At 34.8% G+C, this 27,954-nt stretch overlaps 1 protein-coding gene across 1 annotated transcript; it reads left to right on the top strand.

Annotated features, from left to right (window-relative positions):
- Positions 1-2,722: 2,722 nt before the first annotated feature.
- On the top strand, positions 2,723-26,708 carry LOC123548153 (uncharacterized). Its single transcript, XM_045335386.2, has 4 exons — positions 2,723-3,067; positions 21,570-22,364; positions 22,925-22,975; positions 24,597-26,708. The coding sequence occupies exons 1-2, from the start codon at positions 2,812-2,814 to the stop codon at positions 22,037-22,039; spliced, it is 726 nt and encodes a 241-aa protein (XP_045191321.2). The 5' UTR covers positions 2,723-2,811; the 3' UTR covers positions 22,040-22,364; positions 22,925-22,975; positions 24,597-26,708.
- Positions 26,709-27,954: the final 1,246 nt, after the last annotated feature.

The following is a 27,954-nucleotide window of genomic DNA, read 5'->3' as shown; positions in this document are numbered from 1 at the left end:
TCAAATTTTATCATGTGCGAATATATACCAGCCGATAATTGCCTGTTTTGGTAATGCCGGAGCCAAATGTTTACTGGAAAAATATATATAGTCATGGGCAGTATCTTAGTGTCAGCTGTAAAATTGTAGTTGGTACTTTCAACATTTTTATTTTTGCGAACCACTCTTCAATTTTAGAGAAATATATTAGGTTTAAATACCTGTATAATGTCAATCAAAGTTTTACTAGGCATCGATTGAATGTCAATTTCATCTGTTGTAACAAAATCTCTGTTCAGTTGGGAAAAAACTAAAAACAAACTGAAACTGGTAGACTATACTACCAGTAAATCAATCATTAGCCGACTCTCAAGCCCTTCAGGCCTTTGATTTTATCTAGGGACCATACGCCGCTTTTCATAGTTTTGCATTCTGTGCATCATCAAAGGTTCCATGTGCATCGCCGTATTAATACTTTTTCGGATGTCTCTAAAATGTATTCTGGTCCCTTTAACTTGTGTAAATATTGTGTGTTTCATAAAATGAGAATGATGTTCTCTTTTCTATGAGTCAGGATTTAAAAAGGTTTAAAGACACTGATTCGTGGCCTATGGTCTGCGTATTGGCAGTAAGAGCCAATATACAAGACTGGACGATTGATAGACTTGCTTCTGTTTATCATATTAAGCTACTATATAGCTACTGTGCAGTACAAAGATTGCATATGAAATTTGTCACCTTTATAGCAAACCAGTTCGTACTTTTATAACGAGTTTAGAAAACCTGATTAAATTGGGACTAAACAAACAAAGTGATAAAATACAACAACATATTTATTTTTCAATTAATCAAGCTTTATAAACAATTCTATCTCATTATTGCTTCATTTTTATAAAAAGAATATATAAAGAAAGAAAGTGCATTCAGGCACCTTTTTGAAATTAATGAATAATTCATGTATAAATAAATCATGTGTATTTTGAACAATGATATCGCTTTATGCTGGATTTTATCATGAAGGTCCATATTTTTTTTTTCATTTATTGAAAATGCAACTCAGCGCTTCTTTAATTTCTAATAAATTCAGCAATATTCAATGTTTCTGTTTTGATTTTGTAACTTAGATAAAAAATATCAAAATTAATTAATAATTGAAAAAAAATGCTTGTCATTTATCTTATTGAGTTTTAAATAATTATTTCATTTTTCATTAAATAAAGCTGAGAGTTTTCTAAAATGGTGAGAATTGTCTTGATGTAAGAATTATCATTTAATTGGTCAGAACATTACTCAACAAGAATGAGCAATTACAATTAATATATTATCAATTAAAATAATGTTGTGTATAATCTGAAAAAAAGCTGTATTTCAATCAGTAAAATGTATATCATTAGAAGTAACCAATTAACATATCAATAAAATTTATGATCCTCTGACATGGACTACATGTCAAGTCTACAGGGGTTTTACGGACCCTTATCAGACTGGACCAGACAGGATCCTGTTTATTGGGGATTAAAGTGTCTGGCTTTTAGGGGTGGGGGTCACTTATATAGGAGATTTTCTTTGCCTTTAAGTTTGTCAGACGTTAAATAGGGGTAACACTATAATAGGAAATTGGATTCGGTTCTAATCTACAGAGCCAAGAAAGATGTATCCAGTTCTATCTATTTTATTTAAGGTCTAATGTACATCTTTTTAATTTCATATGACAACAGACAGTTCAACTATTTTATAACAGAATCTGGTTAAACCAGACTGTGCATTATCAAATGTCTGTTTTCAATATAAATACATAAAAGTCCGAGTTCCAAGCATACCAGATATATAAAATGAAGGATAAGGTAGAAAATCTTATTTGACCGGAATGGGTCATGTCAAGATCTGGTCAACTTCAAGTTCCAGACTGGGTCAAGTTCCAAAAGTGGGTTTTAAACCATATAATAAATAAACAATATTTACATAAAAATGGGTAAAGATCTAGGATCAGTGACAGGTTAAATGTTTACTTAATTAAAATGTGTCTTAACCTCCATATGAGGGTGCATTTTCAGTGTATTAGCCGGTTTAAACCTTCTAGCGCTACTGTTGAGTGGACTTAAAAAGGATAAGAGCGCGCGACCTAGTACACTATGACGTCACACGGTGCAAGAATACACAACGTGCAGGATAGCGCGGTCTGCTTGGAACTCGTATAACTCGATAAAACAAGTGAGTTAAAAGCTGAAATCGGTCTCAAAATGAAGCTAAGACATCATATGATCTATAGAAATCGGTAATGCAGATTGTCAGACAGAATTATACGTGAAAATGGCGATAAAACTGGGACAAAATCTGGATCACGAGGCGCTTGCTGAAAAGGTAAACAAAGAAAGTACAGCGCCCCGTCATTTTGTAAGACACAAAAACAATGTTCATACCAATATTTAGCTTTGCTAAACCCGTGGCTAGAGGGCGTGGACAGTAACTTCCATTTTCCACTACAGTCTATGAACAGATTCAATCAAACCGAGCCTGCAATATTTTCGTTTATGTCGTGTTGGGCGACCTATGGTTTTCCACTTTTTATTTTATATAAATTGTGTTACCTATATATAACCGTAATTGTTAACAGCTTGTATCAAATTAACAAACAAATGGATAAGGAATGTTTCATGTATCAGTTTCTTATTTTGTGAGAAAACATCCTCATTGCATTTTTTCTGTAATATAGTATTTTGCACGTTGCGCTCTGTGATTTTAACTATAAGTACACCATTTATTACTGTTTACAAGTAAAGCTATATTATAGCTAAAACATTGCAATACACGTGAACATTTTATAAGTCTATAATGGAAAGACAACAAAATTCAGAGACAAAAGTTGAACATTTGGAAAATTCATCTGATAAAATAGACAAATTCAAAAGCCTGGATAAAGGATGGTCTTGGGTTATAATGGTCGCCAGTTTCGGTGCATTTTGTCTAATTGGTGCAAATATGTATGGTGCAGGAATAATGCAAGCTACCCTTCTCAAGAGGTATAGATCAAGTGTGTCCCTTACAGCATGGGCAGGATCGTTGCAGCCAGCTTTCATGTCTCTCGGAGGTATGCATTACTTTGATTTAATGTTCAATAGATTTTTGGTGCTCTGTGCTTCCGAGAAATCTACCCTTGCCTATTATCATCAGTAGATCGCAAACAATCTCTTTGATTTTATTTTGAAATTTTAAAAGCTAAACTTTTTCTACTAGCAAGTTTCCCCCTTTTAATGTCAAATAAGTTCGAAACTGCAGTTATTATACAGCAAAAACTGTTTGCGAAAATAAAAGTTTTACTATCAATACTAAATTTTTGCTGAAAGTACATTATAAATTGGTAATCGAATTTAAATCAAATTGCAAATGCTGTTGAAAATGTCAATGAATTTGTAATTCATTAGCACAGATAGTCCGAAACATCACTAAGACACTCAAAAGTAGCCATAGACATCATTGTGACTAGACCCTCAAATTTTGTTGACATATACTTAGTTGGCTCATTCAAAAATATTTAAAACAAATTGGCGGTAACTTTTCACCTTGACGCACTCCAGTTTGACTACTACAAAAGCTAGAACTTTTACATACAATTTGGCTTTAAATAGTATACATTTTATAAATAATTCTCAAACATTTTCCATCGACATCGTGCGATAACAATTTTTGTCAAAGAATCATTCGATTCACAGAGTCTAACGCTTTTCTATAATCAACAAAGGCACAATACATTTTTCTCTCAAAAGCTAAATAAAATCAATCAATAGTTTTAAAGAAAATATGTGATCGACAATTCCATAGCTTTTTCGGAAGCTTGCCTGTTCTTCACTAAGTAAATTGTAATCTTCTTAGTAACTATTAAGTCTTGTATTTTAAATATTTATGTACAATTTGCCGAAACAGCTAAGAATAGTAATGCCTCTGTAATTGTTGGGTTCATGAATGTCACCTTTATTTTTATATATTGGCAAAATAACTCCACGACTCCAAACATCAGGAATAATTCTGGAATCAAATACAATGTTAAACAACTAACATACAGGAGATGAAAAAATCCTGTTATTAGCATACCTCTAGTACTCGTTCAACATGTTGTCAAAAAAAGAAGGGCTTTTGTTATTTGTCAAGCGTTTTACTATTTCATCAATAGTAATATCAACATTTAACATGTCATTGTTAAAAGGCAAAGAATCAATATCCAAACCATCAGTAACAAGCTAATCAACATTATCAATGTCTTGGTGATCGTCTCCCATACAGAATTATTGTTCTTCTATTTCCGCTTCTTACGGCTAACTTCATGAACCTAAACTAAGTAAGAGAACTAGAACGACAAGAAAACATTGAATTTACTCTCGGAAACGATATTTATAGCTGGAGCTAATCATCCAAATTCCATTACAGCTTCTTTTTGGTGTGGGCCTACTATGCAAATGCATGGCTCTGGGGCTGTGGTTTTGGTACTCTGTGCTTCCGAGAAATCTACCCTTACCTATTATCTTTTGATTTAATTACACCAGCGATTTGGCAGCCATTTCGTTTTAATCAAAATTCATATCGAAAAATATGAAGTATATCCTGTCTGCACGTAACGTCTATTGACCAACAGAAATGCAAGAATCTTGTAGAAGACGAGATAAACGTTAATATCACAATAATGAAGACGGTTAAACAAATGAAAATGATCATACCTGTATGTTTATATACAATACGTATCAAAGAACTGTAAATTTATTACTTAATAAACGCGCAACCACTCTTATTGGAATATGACATAATGGGATAATATTCAAATTATTGTGTTTCATAATATAAGAAACAGAAAGTTTGTATTTGTGTAAGCAACACCGACACAGTTTGGGACTTGCGTAAGATTCCCAGTTTGAAAAAAATAACTCCGGTTGCCCTAAATCATGGACAACCTCCCCTCCATACCACCCTCACCCCCACCTCCCATGCACGATTTGACCGACCTACATATTTCAGCATCAGATCACTTTACTGAAAATGGTATATAGTATGGATGACAACCCATTTAGCAAACCCTTTAGCTTCTTTCGCTCTTGGACTACGCCTGATGCTACAGAACGAACACAGAGGGCAGCCGAACATTTCAAAGGTCCGACATTATAGGAAGTTTTTGACAAACTTCTGTTTTTATGTCGCGAGGACTTAAGGTACTTAATGCATTTCCTGTGTATTTGATGGGCTTAAATTTACCACACATTGTTCATGTAGTGGTAGAGTGGAATTTCTACTGACCCGATGGATGACGCATTTTAGTAGCTGGCACTCAGTTGTAAGTTCGAAAAATTTAGTGTTGGTTATAGAAAAGGATGTGGGTCTTAAGATCTGGATTCGACAGTTACATAATTAATGTCATATTTTGATGAGTCTAACAATAATGCTTGGAGCACGTACATTTGTTAACATTGCTTTGAATCAATCAATGTTACTATGAACATTTGCAGTGTTGGGAATCATGTGACATTCGTCGAGCCCTTAAGGGTGTTGCTCTGTCTTCTGCAAAGGCATGGTTCTTCGGGGAATTATATATATATATATATAGATAGAAAAAATAAACAACATTACATGAGTTACATTATATTTGCCAACCGGTTTCGTTTATACTCATCAGGACAAATAATACAATATGGCGTCAATATATATATATATATATATATTACTCTATATTTCTATCTTTATGTTCGTGTATCCTTCCGGGATCCACCGTGTTTGAAAGGCATTTCGTTGATGTTTTTTCTTTAATATACATAAAACTTTTATGTACACTGTTCTGTGACTTTGCCACTGACCGTTCCGAGGCGGTGCCCCACTGTCTTCCTTTATTCATTTGTTTGTGTGTGAGTGTGCGTGTGTATGTGTATGTGTGTGGTGTGCGTGTGTGTGTTGATCGTGTGCGCGTCCGCGTGGTGGGTGTGCGTTTAGGGAGGCTGCATTTTTAGGACGTTGCTTTCCCTGTTGGATTTCTTCCTTGGTTTTTTGAGTGACGGTGTGCACGGAAAAATGGCCGACATTTCTCTCGCTTCGGCAGGAAAATCAAAATATTTTATGTTGAAAAAAACGTTGTGTTAGATATTGTTACATAGCCTCTTACCATCCGATTTCCTCCGGTGTCAGTGATGTCCTCCATGTTTTGATACTTTCTGAGAACACTCGGAAAGTTTGAAGGCGTTTGTCATTTTGGAAAGACAGTTTCCACGAACCTTCAGGGTTTATTGCAGATAACATTTTCGACAATAAATAGCAGTGCAAAGACACGAATATTCGACTCAGTATACCTTACATTAAAAACATTTGTTTATATGGATAAAACTTTGTTGTATGAATAGACTAATTTGAAATTAATAAAATGGCATCGAACACGTACATCGCATTTTCAATGGCGGTTGAGTACATACGTTTTTGGTTCTTAAGGTTTGTTTTTTATATATTTATACACGAGCATTTTTGTGTTTTACATGCCATGCCTTTTTGTTTCCATTACGTGTGTAAGAGATTCACCTGGAGGGGATTACTTTTATTTATACTGTCCCATGTCTTTGGAACATGGTGGGGGTAAGAGTGAGGTTAGGTGCACCATAAACCGGTTTAAGCTCCCCAGTGGTGTTTTTGCCACTGACCGTTCCAAGGCGGTGCCCCACTGTGTTCCTTTGTTTGTTCGTTTCGTCTTATGTGTTGGCTTTGTGTGCGTGTGTGTTGTTCGTTTTGTCCTTATGTGTTGGCTTTGGGTGTGTGTATGTGTGTGTGGTGCACGCGTCTGCGTGCTGGGGGTTTCGTTTTGAGGAAGCTACGTTTTTTGGTGCGTGGCATTCCCTGTTTGAATTTTTCTTTGTTTTTTTATGCGCACAACTGTGTTGTTTGTGCCGTGTGGCGGCCGTAAAAAGTCTCCCCGTACATTCAATCAATGTTGTTATATTTTTATCCTTCAGGGATTGTTATTCGCTCTAAACTCTCGGCCTCTGTCAAGATGAGAAGTATCTTACACCGCGTTGAAGGTTCTGTGTTCACTGACATTCCGGTCCATGCTAGTTATCCCGTCCTCTTGTATTTGGGACCTCCAGCGCTTTTTACTGGTGCTTAACATTTTCACTTAACGAATTGAAACTGATGACTGATCTACCCGAACGCCACTTTTCACAGAATGGTATTACAATTATTACATTTCATGAGTATATATAATAGAGTACCGAAATTAATTCTTTCACCTCTTCGGTTACATTCTACATCTTCTGTTCATCTGCCTAAAGATAACAATACTTTTTTAAGACATACACAACCGATTAGCCTTTCTCCACTTAAGTACATTCTGTTCAATCAGTTTATATTCCACGTACTAGTTTAAATTCTCCAGCTGTTTTTCGTATAATCTGCGTATTTGTCTATCACCTTTAACTTCTACCATACTGAAGAAATATAAAATTAACATACAAATTTTCCACAGAGATGTAGAGAGTACCGTTCTATTAACAAATGCAATTCTAAGAGTTGCGGTTGTTGCAATCATTTATCGCACAGGTCTACAATTACCTCAAACGTTAACTGCAGAACTTTTAATGTGGTACTTCATTCTGACGTTGATTGAAATACGTCCCACATGATATATGTACTGACTTGAAACGCACCCAATTGTGGTATTCAATATGTTGGCCAAACAGGACGTTCTTTAAAAATTCGTTTCCGTGAACATTCATACAAAATACGTAGTCGGAAACAAGTTTACTACATTTTTATACCAACACTTTCGTAATTTGGCCATACATTTGATCAGGTAACAATGCAACCAGTAGAGCAAATCGTATATGATACTAATTCCACATCTAGTTTTAAAAATTAAAGCCAGGCATGTAGCAGAATTCAAATGGATTATAAATTTTAAACAGTCACCGTTTCCGTTGGGCCTAAATGATAATATTTATCAGGAAGGTAATATCTCTAAAACCCTGATATCGATATCTTTTCTATTTTAAATATTAGGAAACGTAAATCCAGGTGTCATGGAATTAGACGAAATGGTAATGTTAAACGCAATCTAAAGTCAATATATCTGTTGCTGACCTCGATTTAATTCTTTCAAACTCTGGTAGACATTCAATGCTTTCTCGTCTTACATCTTTATCTGTACAGTCTCTTAAAATGCTAGACGTAGAAGCGGACCAGTATGTTATTCAAACAGATCCGTTTTACACTGTATCATATCTTATTCAAAGTTACACACAACATGTTCTCCGTCCACATATTGACACCCAATCTGACCATGAGAGACATTTTCTTAAAATTTATTTCATGAACAAAGGTTTTGGGACTTCATCGATGTACCTAGTATATTTCGTGATAAACGTGTCATTGATTCTGTGCCTAAATATTTCAGAAACTCCGAAGTTCCTATTATCTGTTATAAATATAAAACACCTGTAAGAAATGTTATTTTCAATTGAAATTTAAAGTTGTTTCCGACTTAGATGTTCAACAAATACTCCTTCTTTACTGCGAATGTAAAAACTCAAATTTTGCTATTCAGATGCAGGTCATGTCATCACTGGTAATTTGATATTGTTAAGGACAAGCGTATTCGTAATTTATTCTTAAAGGACCTAGATATAGAATTTCTTCAACTATTGATTTTAATGCTTGTCGTGGTCAGATTGCAGAATCCATCGAAACCTTCTGTGTTAAATGGTGTCGTCGTGGAACGCTGTTTCCCCAAAGCATTAACGTCTTGGAAACGAAATATTTTTAACATTGTTGATTCTCGAATAAAATTTTATCAAACTAATGAACACCTACTTCCACCAAAACCCAAGTTTACTTTAAGACATTTGAAAAAGGAAATCCAAGAATTTCATTCTAAGTATGTCTTAGTTCCAGCAGACAAGGCGGCCAACAATTTATCATCATTTGACGCCTACATTATATTAATGTTTTACAAAACGAACTAAATAGCACTAACACTTATACATTGAGTCCTTCTGTTGAAAATAAGTTGATTACTGATCACATCACTTTAAGTTTCTAATTTAAAAGTTCGTATAGACGATCACCAAATTAAACTACCGACCATGTATTGGATTCCTAAATTGCATAAACAGCCATATAAAGCTCGCTTCATCGCTAATTTAAGCTCTTGTATACAACTACAAAAAATTTCAAACTATTAACATCATGTCTAACTGCTGTGAAAGCCACGTGGAAAGATACTGCGATAAAGTATACGAGAACTTGGTAAACACTTATTTTGGTCGATTAAAAATTCTGGTGAAATCCTGGATAAGTTGAAAATTAATAATTACAAGGTATGTACAGTCAGTACATACGTTTTTCTACTTTGTATACCACTTTACCACATAACTTAATAAATGAAAAATTAACTGCCCGAATTCAAAAGACTTTTGCCAGAGAGAATGCTACATTTATTGCTTGCAATTTTGATAAAGCTTTTTTACTAACAATATTATTAAACATTTATACAATGTGGACCTGTGACGAAGTTTGTAAAGCCCCTTTTCCTTTTATTGAACAACATTTAATCAGGTTTGGGAATGCAGTTTTTAGACAAGTTGTTGGTATTCCCATGGGAACAAATTGTTTCACCCCTTGTCGCAGATTTGTTTTTATATTGTTATGAAAGAGACTTTATGTTGAGCCTCTCTCCAGATACGCAGGCAGATATTATAACGGCATTTAATAATACATCACGCTATCTAGATGATATTCTTAATATGGATAATCCGTTTTTTGGTCAATTGGTGGGTACTATTTATCCTAGGGAGCTTCGTATACTGATGCTTCATTTTTAGATTTACATCTCTCTATTTATGACAATTTTATACATACCAAAATTTATGACAAGAGGGATGATTTTAACATCTTATGGGGTATATATTTGATATAGTCCTGTTTGATATTTTTCTTTGTTTTTTTACACGTACACAAACAATTTTTGTGCATGTGGTGTCGATTCTCTTCTTAGTCTGATCAGGCACTGCCATTGATTTTTCCGTAGGCTTCCATTATAAGAAATGACTCTGTGAAATACCCCAAAACTGAGAGATGACAATTAGAATGTAATTCTTTTAATAAGAGAACATGTCAGACACCAAATTGTCAGTTAAAACCTCATACATTCAGACACTGAAACACAGAAAACATTGCATTACTAGATTTTGACACAAATGTTATGATTGTAAACATAACCTTTTCATCCTATCAGCTTACGTCTCATTGACTCTTACGGGTTTCAAAAACAATAACTGACCTATAGAGAATATAAAATTTCAATATACATGTACTTCAGTTATTATAATTTTAAAGTAAATACTGACGAAAGGAAGAAATGTGTTATTTTCACTCTCATCTAAAATCCAAGCCTCTTGTTCCATTTTATGTATAGTCTAAAGTCAACTGTACTGAAAATACGAAATAAAACTTCGTTTTCCTATTTAGAGTACTCCCATGAAGATATTTCAGGCAATGTGCATAGAACTCCTCCTGTATTGAGTGCAGACAGCCCCTTTAAACAGATCCTACTTAAATACACTATTAAGCATAAATGGTACAGCAGGGTGCTGTTTTCATTCCCCATCCATAAATAGCAGTGCTTTTTTCCATTGTCAACACATTTTCTCATCATTTAATAGGAAGTAAATAATCATTAGCTGTAATTTAGATAGAGCTTACACACTATTACCAGTATCATTAGAATATTGTAGATCCTACAGGTCTTTCTACTGCATTTTTTCATCACTGTTACAAGCTGCTATTACTTCAGACCATTTTGATAACCTAGTATTTAATATGGAACAATACAATTTATACATTGCTGGAGCAAGTGAAATTTCTCTATAAGCTGAGGGATTTCTTTTATCCACTGTCGAAAATTTGGGGATCGGTTTAATGATACACTTACTCCACAAAGATGGAATATTTCCATTATCAAAACATAAAACGTGTTCAATGAAACAGATGTATCATTAGCTGAAACTTCAACCGGAATATTGTCAATACCACATGCCTTGTCCTTATTTGTAGAGGTTATGGCATTTTTAACTTCAAAAATGGTAATGTGATCTTTAAAAAGTATCATCTCTATTACTCACAGAGACACCGACATTAAGAGTTACAGCACGTATTTGTTTAGCTGTCTGAAACAAAAAACTGAAGTCATCCTTCCATTATTAAAAGAACAGCAGCAACAACACCAGAAATTGAACCATCATCTAGTATGACTTCCGTAGGAATGGATTTTTTAACAGAATATTTCACTCCAATTTTGCCAGTAGATTTCCAAAGCGTCAGTGTTACACTCATTTAAAAGCTCCTGTAATGAAAACCAGTGGATACGATTTACTCTCTGTACCTCGCGGTCAAACAATTTGCGTTTTCTTATAAAAACAGACTTCAGTCTTATTCTATTGACTCTACTATTGCAAGCTACCCAGAGGTTTTTCAGCTGTACAAACCTCAACCCAAAGTTCAGATAACTTATCAGACCACCAGGGTTTACCTGAACTCCGTTTTCTACTACGTCCGTGGGATTTTATCTCTTTGTGTGGTAGATTATTTAAGAAATAATAAATCTGTTCCTATATTTTATCAGTTAATAAAATATGGGCAGGAGTTTGGATGCGTAATAATTAAATCACGAGTGCGTAATGACTGCCCATGTTTTACAACTGATAAAATTATTGGATCATATTTATTATTTCGATTCTAACAACGCAAATAATTCACATTTTACAGTACTACATTTTCAGCGTAATACGTCATTTGGGTCATATGCTGTTACAATTTACCCCCTATGGTTAGAAAGTGTTGCATAGCCAATGGAACGTATAGATATTTGTTTCTTTTTTATCAGAATTTTGAGAAGTATTCATAAATTAGTAATTTAACAGCTCGCAACTATTATGAACAGAATCATCAAATTAGGCGAGTTGACCCTGTGTTACGAGTGACGAGCTTAACTTTTATATGACGTCACATCATTATGACGTCATACTTTATGTCATACATTTATGACGTCACCGCTGAATCATAATCAGGCTAATTGAATTCGCTCGTAGAGATCAGAACGTGTTTTACGGACCTACACGTAAGTCAGTATGCCTTTTTATTATATTTATTTTTTTTGAAATGCTGTTTTCAACCGTTTGGCCCTGAAATTATTCGTATGTAATGGAACTAAAGTAGAATCTCTTATGTTACAATCACAGGGGATGAAATGTAACAGCCAACCATATTTTATCGTAGATTCATGTATAGGCGATTTCGCTATATGTTTATATAGCAATTGCTGCGGATCGTGTTAGAATTAACATTCTTTGTTTAACGATACTACACTAGTCTGAATAAACATCATTAATATCCGATTGTCTACGTAAACCAGTCTCAAGCTTAGATATTGCATCATTTACAAGACCTCGGGATATACAAAAATAAATACTGAGGGACAGTTTTATAGTCAAGCTTAGTATACGTATCAGACTGTACATTATAATCGACGTTACTACGTTCAAAGTCGGACATAAGACTATGTGTTTGTAATTCCCAGATAAGTAGGGAATGGTCTGGTAGAGAAGAATGTTCAAAAGTATCAATATTACCAACTTTGGATACAAGTTCTGACACTCTTATGACATTGAAATTCTTAAACACAGATAAGCTAGCATGGCTAACAAAACAGTAATCAACAACCGCTTTACCCTTGATTGATACAGACGTAATATCATGGCCTTACTGCTACGGCTATTTAGCATACACATATTTTTGTTTATTAAAAAATCCATAAGAATTTCTCCGTATTCATTTACATTTAAATCAATTATATCACTGTCAATAACTTCATCAACTCCTCATATACCTATTTTGTATTAAGTATTACTATTATTATTATTATTACTTTTATTCTACATTCACGGAAGGAAAATAAATGTCTTTCAACTCCACTATACACATCTTCTTGGTCTGCTGTGCTAATTGCCCTCCAATCAATTACTGTTACATAATCGCTGATAAGGAGCAGATAAGGTTGGAGTTGTTTATTGGACTGAGGGCACTTATATAGTGGATAGAGGCCTTTAACCTGGTCTGCACATGTCTAAAATAATGCACAAGAGAGAAATAGGTGTCTCCATGTAATATAAAGCTGGAATGTCGTACTTCTATGAGCTTCATATAACACTAAGTCCCAGCTTCTGACTCTGGGTACTTCCCCGACGTTTCCGTACTGGGATATAATTACGCCACGTGTCGAACTACTTTAACCCCTCCAAGTCGTAAACTGAGGCAGACAAGTTTGATGCAACTTTCTAGTTGATAACTTGTACCGAAATTGAAACCTAGAGACAAAGAATAACTAAATATTTAATATCCTCAGATAGAACAGCATCTATGTTTACTTAACGGCATGATTCTGGTATAATAACCACCAAATGACAACTTATAACTAATAAAACGACCGCAAATATCATTGATATCTAACAGCAAGGAAAATTTCAATAATTATTATTTATGTATTTTGTATGGTTTCGTAAATAAAAATAAGTTTGATAAAACAACAAAAAGGTACATATTTTAGGGACTGAATTATACAATTATATATGAGGCGTATTTTTACCGAGTTTTCTACAAACATTTTTCCTACATAATTTACTTATTTGATATTGTTCAGTTGTGATACATTTTGCTATTATTCAGCATTCATAACGATATGCCCAAGACGAAAATTGTGACATACTAATATACATTTGTATATGTGTGCATTATATATACCGCTGTTTTTATATACAGCATACCACCTTCGTAATAAATGTAATGAGGAAAATATGAAACAGAAATAACAATTATAAAATGAAGAGAAATTTATCAGAAAAGAAATAAGTATCAAAATTGCGAAACACATGCAAAGAGTAAGTCCGCGAGCGACATTTCATAATAGAGAGTTTGAGATTTCAAACTTCGCCTTCCCCTTCAACGTCTCTCATATATATTTTGGGTAAAACGTCACCGATATGCGTGTATTATATTTATATCACACGTTGCTACTAAAGTTTTCCATGTAATATCACGTAAGCCTAAGACTTCTCTTTATTACTATGCGAAATAAAAAGCTTAGTTTCAGGATTTCTGCTTATTAAGTTATTTGATTATGCATATATATAATTAGACTAAATTTGATGCGGAACACTATCAATAGGTATAAGAATAATAAAGTTTTGTATGGCTAATGATTTTAACTAAATACATTGAATTGAACCTGGAAGTATGAAGTTATCAACTGATTTTGAGAAACTTTGAGATTTTGTTCAAACTTTAACTTCTACGGCATATTTGTGTCCCCAGGCGGTATTGATTAAACCAGATTGGCCTTTTTGTCGTATGAAGTGAAGTTTTGAACGTCCGAAGATGTGATATCACGAAAGTCGAAACTTCATTCTTTTTACATCTACTCTGTCCACATACTCGGCATCAAAGACTGAAATCTGGATGGAGGCACATGACATGACAGTCATTTTACTTGAAAAATAAATAATTACGCGCGAATATCATTTGGTGGAACATTTTATTTTCACATCCAAATAAAATCAATCTGTTTCTGTCGGACGCTTAATACGACAATTGCGTTTTAATTATAAACATAATATGGTACTAGTAAGGCGGAAAATTCTTCTGAAGTATCAGACAATTTCAGATCTATGATATCATGATGAGAGACGTTTCCTGTTAGCCGTATGGGATAACTCCATTCTTTAAAGGGAATTCCTATAGTTTTTTATGCGCATCTTTCTGCGCAGCCGACACTTTCTATGGAAAACTGAACTGAAGTCAACATTTGTTGAAACATGTTACAGACAATCTTAAATATGAGGAATCTTGAATGAAATAACATTTTTGATAAGTTTTATAAGTAATCAAATGTTGATGCTGGTTTATGTTGTATTGAAAAGTATCCTGCCTGACAGGTATCTTGCTATTTTTGTGGTTGTGTTTTCACATCGCATTTTAGTACAAAGACAGTGTTGTTCATATAATGTAAGATAATTGACTTAGTACTGATAAGACAATATCACCTTTCAGATTATTTAGTATGCAATTATAGAAAGAATTAAGAATTTTTAAAACTTTTTTTAAACTTTTAGCAGACATACATGTAATCAATTTGGGCAGGTTCGCGCCATTTCCGTCCGAACAGGTGTTGTATTCTAGCGGTCTTAACATAAAATTTAGCCTGGTGACCCATACATTTTTAGCCATTTTTATTCTCACAATACAATTATCTATACACAAGAAAAAAAGGAAAAAATTCTATGAAAGAGTTTTTTCATAATTTAAAAAAATAGTCTTTAATATGGGTATTTTTCATTGAAAAAAGTTCACAAAAGCAAATATGAAACAGTTTTTTTTTTTTCATTTGTACCCATCTTTGTAAGGATAGAGTATTGCAAATATGACTATGATATCAAATAAGTATATAATAAAATCTGTAATAAGAAAAAAAAACGTATTGTGCTGCCTGGATGTATATTTTAGTTGGTATTTATAAAAAATCAGAAAATTATGAAAATGTTGAAAAATCGCTGGCAGTTTCAGCAACAGTGGGTGTGTTCAAAACAATTTTTCACAAAAACAAGCCTGGTGACCTATTGTTTTTATTTGTTCATTGTTTTCAGTACAAATTTTCCTATTATGTATGTGAATTTAAAAAAATTCTATGAAAGGAAAAAAACTATAGGAATTCTCTTTAAATGCACGGAACCAGAGACTGGCAGAGGGACATTGTGGGTTAATTCCCCCTTTGATTCTTACATTTTACAAAGAAAGTCGGTCTTGAAACTCGGTGTGACCCTACTCTCCCTGCCCTGAAATGGGGGACCCGCTTTTTAATGTTGGTGTCCCTCTAACCAAAATTCCTGGATAGTATATTAAAATCATATTGTGCTGTCTGAGAGTTTGGCATTATACAGAGCCATACAGAGTGTCATTATCACGTTGATATGATCATTATAGGTTATTAACTTTTTATGTGGATATATGCACGAGTTCTGCAGCGTTAATATTGCGCGACTTTAGGAGCGCAATATTGTCCGCGAAAGAATGAGTGTATATATCCACATAAAAAATTGATAACCTTTTTATTACATATCCACTGTCAAATGATTAATTTATATCTAAATTATCGTTCTGTCACGAAAGACAGGAAAAAATACGGAAAAAAATTCTCCGAAAACGCAATAAACAAATCAAACTGACGCGCATTAATATTTCTCGCGAAAATGACGTCAACTTGTTGTCGCAACGTGCGCGTGGACGCCATGGACGTCACGCAATTATTTCCATTACAACGTTAAGAAAACATTCCACGTCCTGTATTAGTCCAACTCATGACGTAATTCTAACTTTCATTTCATTTCAGTCTGATAAATACTACGTGCCAGTATCTAATAGGTCAGATTAATCAAAATGTAAAAGTAAACAAAATGTTGCATAAATTACATATTAAACAAACACACAATACCAACAAAAATCTAAAGAAACGAGATCCACAATGGACGGACCGTCAGGGGAGGTAACTAGAATCACGGATTGGGACTAGTCCGAAATGAAAGCGTTCAACGTCATGATATGGAAAAATATTGCACGATCGCGGTCCACTGAAACCCAGTGGAAAATAATTTTAGGTATGTAATAATCATTTTTATTTTTTCTCATGTATGATTTACAATCGTGCATTGTATACTGACTATACTGACATAATTTTATATAAAACCTAAATGTTTGGAGCAACACTAACGAGTTTTTACATTGTTCACATTGTTTTATCGTTTATCGTTTTTTTGTTTGTTTGTTTTTTTTGTTTGTTTTTTTTTTATTTGGTAATCGTTCTAATATCCATGCGATGATTATATTAATTGAAATGTTTTTTATTTAATTTTCATTTTTTCATTTTTGAAAACCTCTTGTAAAATTCCTGCCCTTTCGGACGATTGGTATCAAAATGCACGAAAAAAAACGATCATAATTACGGATAAATTGAATGGGCGGATTAAAAGAAGTAAGGTTCATTCTAAAGTTTGAAATCTCAAGGAATTTTAAACGAACTTCAACTTCATACGTTAACTTCGCAAGAGACGTTGAAGGGGAAGGCGAACATTGAAATCTCAAACTCTCTAATATCTAATAAAGTGAATACGTTATCTAGTACACTTAAGTTGTTCAACCATTGTAACAGGTGTATATATTTAGTTATCAAGTTGCCTCTATACATTAAACAGATTAAATTCATGATTGAACTTTTAAAGTCCCATCTACATCTTGTTGGGCCCATAAATCACTAGATAATTTATATCTTGTACAAGCAATTAGTGCTTTGCAATATTTCTTGAACTTGGAAGACACATTAATTTTAAATGGAGGGAAATCATGACAGGTAAATAAAAAATATGGCCGAACTATTACAGAGTGTTTACAGATATCAAATATTTGGACATTTAAAAGATGATGATGCATTAGTGAAAACATTGATTGAGAATAATTCTAATTACAATGATTCATATTCAGTTGAAGAGCAAATCCTCTAAAAGATATTATTTTAGGAATTATTTTAAGGAAGTCATATTTTGCTAAAGTTCTTTTTGAGAATGCCGAACTTGCAGATATTACTATTTCATTGAAATACTATCATTTAGTTACAAGACACTATCATATTACGAACAGAACTGATGATCTTCCAACGCTAACGTCACTGAGCATACCACTCCAGGGTCAGATAGAACATTGTCAGACAATAGCTGCTATCTCTTTTAAAGCTAGCTCCCTTACATCCCAATTATGGTAGTCTGTGAATGTAGTATTATATAAACATAGCTTTTGAGCATACGATTCGATTAAAAGATCAATTTTTACGGATGTCTACACTGCCATGTTTATTTATTTCTTAAATAATTCCAGCATAAAATGATTGTTGTATACGATCTCAATACACATTTAATGAAAAAATGTAAACAAAATACTATACTGGACAGGTACTCCTCATCAAAAACCCTTTATCGGAGCATTTGACAGCACTACCATCCAAGAAAAATAGGATGAGTTCTAAACGCTACAAGATCTTGTAGCCGAAAATTATCTGGAAACTGCCACTCAGAAAGACACTAATGGGGGACACAATGTACTGTCTACACTATACAAGTTATATAGTGTAGACGAGCCTTCACTCGCTGAATCATAACAGAATTAATTTGATCACGCATGTAGATGCTGTCTCGGTAAGAAAACAGGTTAATCGCAGGTAATACGTTTATTTATACTTCAACATAAGTAAGGCGATATCTTCAAGGGTGTTCATCTTTTGTTAAATGGGAGCTATAGCCTCGTTACATAATGTAACATTTATGTATATTGTTTCCTCAAAGGTAAATGGTGTTAACACTCTGTATAGGAAACAAAACAACTGGTATTTATCAAAAATACCAAGATCTAAATTGAACTAAAAGATCTAAATTATACATGGTTTTCTATATCTGGGCGACAAGTTGGAATGTATGAATATGAATATGAAAAAAGTAATGATAAATAATGTACGTTTGCACATTTACTGCTTTCGGAAAACAATGTAATGTTGTGTTGTTCTTTTTGTTTTCTCTCTGTTTGCTGAACAAACTCTTGTAAGCCAATAAACAAACATAGTAGTGACACAGAGATACTACAATATACAAAGAGGATAGAAAAATCGTTTTAATACTTAAGTGTTACGCATTATATCAGTTTGGTTTAGATGCATTAGCGGACAATGTTGATCTTTCTTACAAAACTTCCCATAAATGTTTATGTACGTGTAAGCTGCTATTGAATGCGATGTTCGTGACAGTTGCCATTGAATGCGATGTATGTGTAGTCTGCCATTGAATGCGATGTACATGTATGTTGCAATTTAAAAAAGTTCAGTATTATCTTTTGCACAACATTTTATGCATTTTTACAAATGTTCTGACTGTATTCCATGCTCATTCAGTTTCATATTATTGCACTGCCATTTTAAGCCGTAAATAAATTTATAAAATTCGTACGAGTCCACCAATTTTAGAATCCCTACGGTCTTTATACAGTCGTAGCGTCTGGTCACAGTACCTACGGACCCCGTACGATCTTAAGAGGATGCAATCGTAGGGTATTCGTACGGACATCGCAGACAAGTCGTACGGAGCTGGCAAGGAGCCCGGCCGTATAGGGCTCTTGCGAGCTGCTCCCGACTTCGAAAATCTCTACGAGCTCATAGAGAATACCCCGGACACAAGAACGCTACGAGCTCCGTACGAGTAGGTTTTCAGTCGAATTTTAGCAAACTCGTACGGCGTCCGTACGGACATCGTTTACTCGTACGAGCGTCGTACAGAATTTTTGAACTCGAAGAGGACTCGGGGAACTTGGTGAAAATGATTCACCGAGCTCCCGAGTTCTCTACTAGCTCGTAGAGATTTTCGAAGTCGGAGTAGCTCGCAAAAGCCCCATACAGGAACTGCAAGGCCCCCGGAAGAGCTCATACGGGCATCGCACGATGTCCGTGCGGATTTGAAAAAATTGCGAGGCTTGCCGATGCTCGCACGACTATCGCAGGGGACTCGCATGGTCAATGTACGATGTCCTTACGATATTTAAGACAACGTGCGGAGAATGTGCGATGTCCACACGGGTCTAGCAGGGCGTTACGATCACCTACGGGCTCCGCACGACTTCCTTGCTGATTCAAGGTGGTATAAAAACAGGAATATATTTTAAGATCAACAAAGTATTGTCGTGGCTTAGTACAGAATGGAGCCACATCGACTGATGCACTGCACCAGGCTCGTGCCAAAATGACATAATACTCATAGCACTGCTGCTACAAGAGCAGCTGAACGCTACAAATGAACAATTTTCTGACGTCGCCGAACTGGTTTATTCTTGCCGCAGTAATACCAACGGGCATCGTACATTGTCTGCGATTTCCGTACGGATATCCTACGGTTGCATCCTCTAAATATCGTACGGGGTCCGTAAGTACTGTGACCAGACGCTACGAATGTAGAGAGATCGTAAGGATTCTAAAATTGGTGGACTCGTACGATTTTTTGTGACTGAGGCATAAGATAGGTTGTAATTAATTCCATACTGAGGTAGCCATATAGATAGAGAATAATAGGTTAGTGCCGTAGATGAGAAAGTTTATCTGACAAGGTGGAGGAGTTTATCGGGTGAGCCGAAGGCGAACCTGATAACGTCCGGAGCCGAGCCAGATAAACTTTCTCCATCTTAGGCACTAACCTATTATTCTATTTATCTTGTCATTACTTCATTTTCCGATATTTGGCAATTTATTTTACAAAAAAAAGTGTTCGACAACCGTTTTATTGACGTCATATTCGTAATGACGTCACTTATATAATAACGTAATCAACGACAAAATCGCAATAACTTCTTCGTTTTTGAATAAAAACTCATTATTTGACCACTCATTTTCTTAGTTCGGACATTTTCAACACAATGGCGATGGTTTCAACGCAAAATTTCTTATGACAACAATATCGATCATAAGGTCACATGACCAACTGACCGAATATCACTGGTCACGTGTCAACTGACGGTATATCAAAAAAGATATACGGCACCCTGATATCGGGTCGAAAATACTGCAAGTGACAGGATAATTACAAATATACTTTAATTCAGTTTCTCATATCATATTGTGAAAATGCCTCACACATTTTTTAATCACAGCGTACAGAAAATCTTCAGACAGACTTGATAATGTGACTTGACTTATATTTTACAGCTCCTTTGTCAAGCTATTTTGTGGACAGATTCAGTTGTCGGACAGCGGTAATGTTATCAGGAATACTTTTTGCGGCGGGAGATCTGGGAACGGCATTTGCACCTAACATTGAAACAGCAATTTTCACCTTAGGAATCATTGCCGGTGGACAGTATTGTTTTATAAGTAGAAACTCCAGATGGTTTATTAATTTGAAAGACAATCTCACATTATGAAATTAAAGCTTTGAAAGCTGTTTCATAGCCCTTTTAAAACAGTTACAGCCTCAGTGACTTAGTAGTAGAGCGCACACTTCTAGTATGGGAGGTCCTCGGTTCGCTCCCTTTCCACGTCTACCAGGAACGTGAAAAATGGTACTGATTCAGGTTTAAATAGCTTGATATAAAGTCTATATAATTTTAGTTAGGACACTAAAGGTTACTTTTTATCAAAATGAAATGAAACAAATAACAAAGATTAGTGGAGAGACGGGCTGGACAAAGTGATTCTTATATTGCATTCTAGTTTATTTGGGGAAAATGCTTATGTTTTTTGTTGTGTTTTGTGTGGGGTTTTTTTGGGGGGGGGGGGGGATTGTTTTGTTTTGTTGTTTGTTTGGTCAGGAAGTAATATGATGTCTCTTAAAACACGACGGTTCTGTTTTCAGAATTAATTTACAACACCTTTTATAACGAAACGCCTAACGACTGATGGCTAAACATTTCACATAAGTTCACTCCTGTTTATTATATATATTTTTCTTCAGGTTGCGGTGCTGGTGTTGGATATACAGCAAGCACGGTTGTCATGGAATTCAATTTCAAACGAAGACGCCTCATTGCTTTAGGTTTTGCTGTTTCTGGAATGGGTGCCGGTATATTTGCGCTCTCACACCTGATGCAGCTGGCTCGTAATTACTATGGATCTACAGGGTTTTTTATTATACAGGCCACAATATCTCTGAACATTGTAACGTTTGGAGCGATGTTTTTTCCAAGTCAGCTGGAACTACATACACAAGAAATGCGCAAATGTAACAAAGATAATGCAAGGTTCGATAAAGCAAAATCAAATTCCGGCGGAGGCTTTACGCAGTATTTCAAAGCTTTAGTTAACAAACAAATAGCTCTCTTGAGTGTTGGTATGTTTTTGAACTGCGTCGGGTCACATATAGTCTATTTGCATATGCCGGTATATATTGTGTCGACAGGGTTCACGGCATCTCAGGCTGCATGAATGGTATCAGTGGCAGGTATATTATCTGTCGTTGGCCGTATAATAACCGGATTCGCTGCAAATCTGAGTATGTTCAAAGAAATTTGGTTATACGCAGGTACATTGGGCGTCGTTTCAATTGGCACAATTGTGTACCCGCACATATCATAAACATAAGCAGGGCATATCGTCTTTGCGACAGTCTTTGGTTTGTTTTTCGGCAGCTGCTATGTACTAATGACGGCAGTAAATATACGTACTGTTGGTATCAAGTTTGTGTCTGCAGCAGTAGGAATTGAGCTTTTCTTTGGCGGAATTGATGCAGTTTTAGGACCAGTAATTGCTGGTAAATACAAAATCATTTTCTTACATTTCATTTTAGATCACCTGATAATCCTAATTTCATACACTAGTATATTAGTTATCAAACATCTAAAAGAAGTATTCTGTTTTGAAATTCAAGAATTAGAAAGAAAAGGCACTCTCTGACGTAACAGGCAAATGTCTCTATGATACGTTTAAAATCCAACCGGGACTAAGCTGATTTGATATTTGTCTTCTGGATTTTCTCCTTTTTGTTGTTCTTAAGGTTAATTTACAGGAACATGTTTTTGTGTTTTACGTGCTTTGCTTTTATATTGATGCTGTCCTGTTATTTTGGAACATGGTGGGGTAAGAGTGAGGGTAGGTGCGCACCACTGTGTTCCTTTATTTGTTCGTTTCGTCCTGGAGTGTTTGCTTTGTCTTTGTCTGTGCTTGCCAGCAAAGGTGCTTTATTATATATATTAGTCTTGCGCACATCCGCGTGTTGTTTATAGCGCTTTTGGGAGGCTGTGTGGCTTCACCTGTTGCATATTCATCCTGTTGTTCGTTTTATCATAATATACTATTTGCCTTTATTTTCAGGTGTTTTGGTGGACAATGGCGGTACATATGAACAATCGTTCACTTTTGCAGGTATTGTGAATATCACATATTTTCTAAATGATAATCTTTGTTTTCCGACATAATATTGTATACAAATATTTATGTAAGATGTTTAAAATGAACTGCATTTGTGTTGACCCTTGGTCTATATACAATTACGTCAGTCATATGATTAAATTAGTTATACATACAGCGTGATAAAATATCAATATTACTTGAAAATGTGAGCATTACAGAATTTGAAGTTGGTAGTACTTTCATTTTACATGTTCTGCCGAGGTGCTGCAAATGTGGAGAGCACATGTTTATTTGGGAGTTATAGCATCCGCAAAATATCAAGGAATAAGTTGGTACCCAGGGGCCTCCGTGGCCGAATGGTTAAGGTCGCTGACTTCAAATCACTTGCCCTTCATCGATGTGGGTTCGAGCCTCACTCGGGGCGTTGAATTCTTCATGTGAGGAAGCCATCCAGCTGGCTTACGGAAGGTCGGTGGTTCTATCCAGGTGCCCGCTCGTGGTGAAATAATGCACGGAGGGGCACCTGGGGTCTTCCTCCACCATTAAAACTGGAAAGTCGCCATATGACATATCATGTGTCCGTGCGACGTTAAATCCAACCAAAAAAAAAAGTTGCTACCCAAGCGCGGGAAGGCGAGAGTATCCCTGTATCCCGAGTAATTCTGCAGATGTTATAATACGAAACGAACATGCGATAACACTATTCTTGCACAAAACTTGTAAAACATTTAAGAAATTAATATATTGTCCATCAATGCCATTAAAGTTTGTTTCCTATTGAATTATCCGTTATGGGATGGCCGTAATTCGTTTACACCTTGGCGTGGAACACGCATATGTAAAAAGATGTGACAACAGCGCGTGAGCGCGAAACTATCACGATTAACACACTTTACTTTCCAGTTTAAACACCCCTGACAGCGACAAACACAGTAGTTTTATGTTAACATACCCGTTAAACACAGTAAACTCGCTTGCATGATACCCTTAACAAAAGTTAAATTGTTGCTTTGTTATACCCACCTAGTAAAATTAAATACGTATTTGTGTACATAGTTTTCATAAAGTGCCATACTGGCCAAATACGAGTATCTGACAGTGTTCACAGCACCAGTTGTACGAACGACTGAGTTACTGTCTCTCAACATTACAATATTTACTACGTAGCTAAAATTCAAGCTTTTGATACAGGAACCTGTTTTATTTTGCATCTTATTGGCAGATCAAGTCATAGGTTTAAACAAAAATGCCCAATAAGTCTCCAATTGTTCATTAAATAGAAAAAGTGGAAGCTCCACAGACAACTCAACAAGACAAAACGGATCCGCAGATGTGTTCATACGGCGGTGCACATGGAACCTTCAATGTACACTTGCATGTAATTCCATGAAAAGCGGCGTATGATCCCTAGTTAAAATAATGGGGCTTTGCCCTGAACGAGAAAACAATGAGCAGAACTAAACAAACTGAAATTTAGAAAGGGGATCTGAGGTTATGGAGCCTGCATAATAATATCAGTTAACATTTACTTGGTGTATTTGTCAGTTGACGTTTGTTAGTACATAAGTAAGTCTTCATTTTGAGAGAATTGTTTCATTAGTACAGTCACAATCAATACATTAATTATTTTCAGGTGTTTGTATCTTCCTAGCGGCAGTTTTAAGCATACTAACAGTGTGTCATGATGTTCCTGGAAAAGAATGTGAAAATCAGAATGCAGACAAAGACAGTAAACCTGTGCAGCTTATATCAGTCACTTCATTGTCTATGTAAAACATGATATCTGTTATATCGTGAATTCATTGCTATTTTCCTGGATACTGGATATTAACAGTAACGTATATAACAGTATACTAAAGGGAGAAGAACTTTATAAGTTCTTTTTTGTTCTAATCACTTTCGTACCTGTAATATGTTTTACTATTTTTGAAATGTGATTGTAATTAGGCCGGTTATATTAAAATAAAAATGTCAGAACGTTAAACTGATTCCAACATAGGGTTTCATTCATGATTTACAATCTTTAGTTACTTATGCAATACAGGGGGAAAAGTCCTCAAAAGAAACCTAAACCAAGCTGTAAAACTAAGGGCAGTTTCCTTTTAATTAAACAAAATATTGCAATTACTTCAAATAAAATCAATTTAACGAAAAATTAGTATCATTGCTCTATTTACAAATGTATATGCATGTATTACATATTAACACATTACAAAGCAATTCGAGAAGATTTTCTAAATAGTTGCTGTAACTGTTAATGTATTGTAGCAAATGTTGATGTTATCAAGTACCCAACCAATCTGCAGTAACATTGGGAATACTCTTTTCTTTACAAATCCTTTATAAATGTTTTTTTTTTCTTGTTTCTGACTTTGAGATACAGTTGTTTGATGTTCAACTCCTTTTAACTCCAATGCCGACGAGTTTGTTTAAAAACACATATGGAAATTCTATGTTCTGAATTTTGACACCCAGTCGCTTTGTGACGATGATGATAAAATACTAAACGGAACCTACCAGTACTTGCTAGAAATCTAAACATTTCTTTTTATTCTGATATTTAAAAGAAACATTTATGCTATAGTGTACTAGTAATAGAATAATACAGCGTATGATCAACAGTAACTAGAGACAGAATTCCAGATGCAATATCTCAAAAATGTGGAATAATATTTTTAAGGTCTTTTGTTTTGTGTTTCGTTTCCTTACATATTAATTCCACACCAAAACGTTTATGTTGGAATTAGTTCAACATCAAAAGTCAAAATGACCAGCCTAAATGCAATTTTCGAAGTAAATATATGTTAACTAACGGTAACATACTTATTAACAAATTTTATCTTTATTGCAGATTTTTATACTGAAAAAGTTTTCTTCTGCTTATGCTCTATGCTAATTTAATCTCGCCGTCATTTATTCAATATTGACACTAAAGCATATGTTGCTTGTTGTTTGTTTCGCAATATAGGACATGGTATTAAACCAGACTACCGTTATCTAAAAGTGACAGAAGTGAAAAGAGCTGTCGGCGTTTACGTGGTGGTACTATCGCATTTGTGTAACAATGCGACGCTTCAATATAGGGAAGAGTTTGTTTGTTTGCTAATTCCTATATCAGAAACACTAAAGATTAAAAAGCAGGGCGCATAATATAGACCTTGTTGCATGTGACTGATGCAGATTTTATCAAACGTTTCGAAACTCGGCTTCCCGATCTTTGAGCAAATTCTATTTGCTGATCAACCTTAATATATATAACTTTTTTGCAGATAGGTTAAGTGCGATGTTTCCTTTGTTTAGGCTACTATCCGTTCCAAGGTTGTGTCCGTATTATATGTTACGTGTATTGTCTTATATGTTGATGGTGCTAATTTTCTTTTTTGCCACCCCTGCACCCACCTTTTACGCTCCCTCTCCTGTCTACTATGAGCGAGGTTAACTACCCACCATAAACTGACTAGAGCTCCCTTATGAGAAACTGCACATAATATGACGTAAATGTGATATTTAACTACTTTGTAAGAACAAATATTATAAAATCAGAAGTTTCTCATATAATTTCAAGAAGAATCGCTTTTTTTTCTCTCTCTCTCTCTCTCTCTCTCTTTCTCTCTCTCTTTCTTTTCACAAGTTAAAAACGAAAGGGCTGGGTCCTCTTCACAATTCATTGTGGTTCGAATGTCACTGGAATAACACAATTTTATTTTTTCCGTTTTCAAAGCGTTTCATTATATGTATATTATTTCTTGTAAAAATGTAAAAATTTGTAATATTGTTTGTATTTAATTTGCAGATCTTACAAAGAAATAAAACTATATCTATTTAGTTTTGTTTGTTACTGAAGTTTTCAAAACAGGTCTCTTACTGACAAATATCCATGCTTGTTCAGTTTCACAAATTTTGTTACAGGCAGCAAGGTATATTGTAAATTGTATAACTGACAGGTTTAATTCCACGGGTCATGCAAAAGTGCTCTCTTTTGATAAAACAACCACTCCTCAGCGTTTATCAAATTTATTAGGCACATTGGGTTCATTAGATGGAAACAACAAAATTCGTAAGCAGAACAAACTAAACATATGTCCCTTAAATAAAGAAAAGGAAATTTCTATTTGGCTTTTATTTGGATATCAATATTATCTCTAGGTATATTTCATCTTGTTTGTTTCTCGTCAGTATTAATTAACGCCGTGTCTGTTATCACTTTGATAAGCATTCTCAAACGAAGCTTAGCTATGCCTATTTCATTTTATACTTTCAAATTTATTCTGAGTATCTTTTTCTTTGATGACAATGTATACATTGTTTTGAAACACTTCGTAAATAACAATTTCAAGAAAATAAATCTAGCCTAAATTGTACTAGAGGGAATGTTGGGATGCCAGTTTCGACATATTTCATCAGCATCAGTTTCATTTTCAAACGTGAGGTTGCATTGGACCGTGTTGACAATAAGAGGGTACTACGCTTCGAGGGTTATATGAATCCTCTTAATATGTAAATGGCTGCTTCTGGTTTAAATGTTGCAGACACCAAGGTGCTAAAATGTGTATAAGCTAGCATGAACTTGATTTTTTCTTTTACAACATGTTATTGACATGTTTAATACACTTTGTTTTCCATTAACTGTTTGCCTGTGCATACGGCATATAAACTTTACTTGGTGGAGAAAATAGCGGTAATAATAAGGTAATAGTAAAAGACAGTATGTGAGAATGTATGAACAAGCAGTGAGGTACGTTTTCCTTTTCACCGAATGCCATTACTTACTCTCTATTGCAACTAGCAGGATTGAGCAGCATTTTATATTAGGTTATTGTTCCCATTTTGTGTGACGTCATTTGTGGCGTCAGTTTCAAAGCTCATTAACGATGGCATTTTCTATTTAACTTAGGCTTAATAACAAATTTGTATCATTTATATAATAATTTTAAGTGTAGATGCGTATGCATTAAAACGATTATATATAATAGATACAATAATATTGCCGC

The sequence above is a fragment of the Mercenaria mercenaria genome, chromosome 9, assembly GCF_021730395.1.
Source record: "Mercenaria mercenaria strain notata chromosome 9, MADL_Memer_1, whole genome shotgun sequence".
Classification (NCBI taxonomy): Eukaryota; Metazoa; Mollusca; class Bivalvia; order Venerida; family Veneridae; genus Mercenaria; species Mercenaria mercenaria.
Note: the sequence above shows the minus strand (reverse complement) of the source record. Positions and strands in the feature narration are given on the sequence as shown.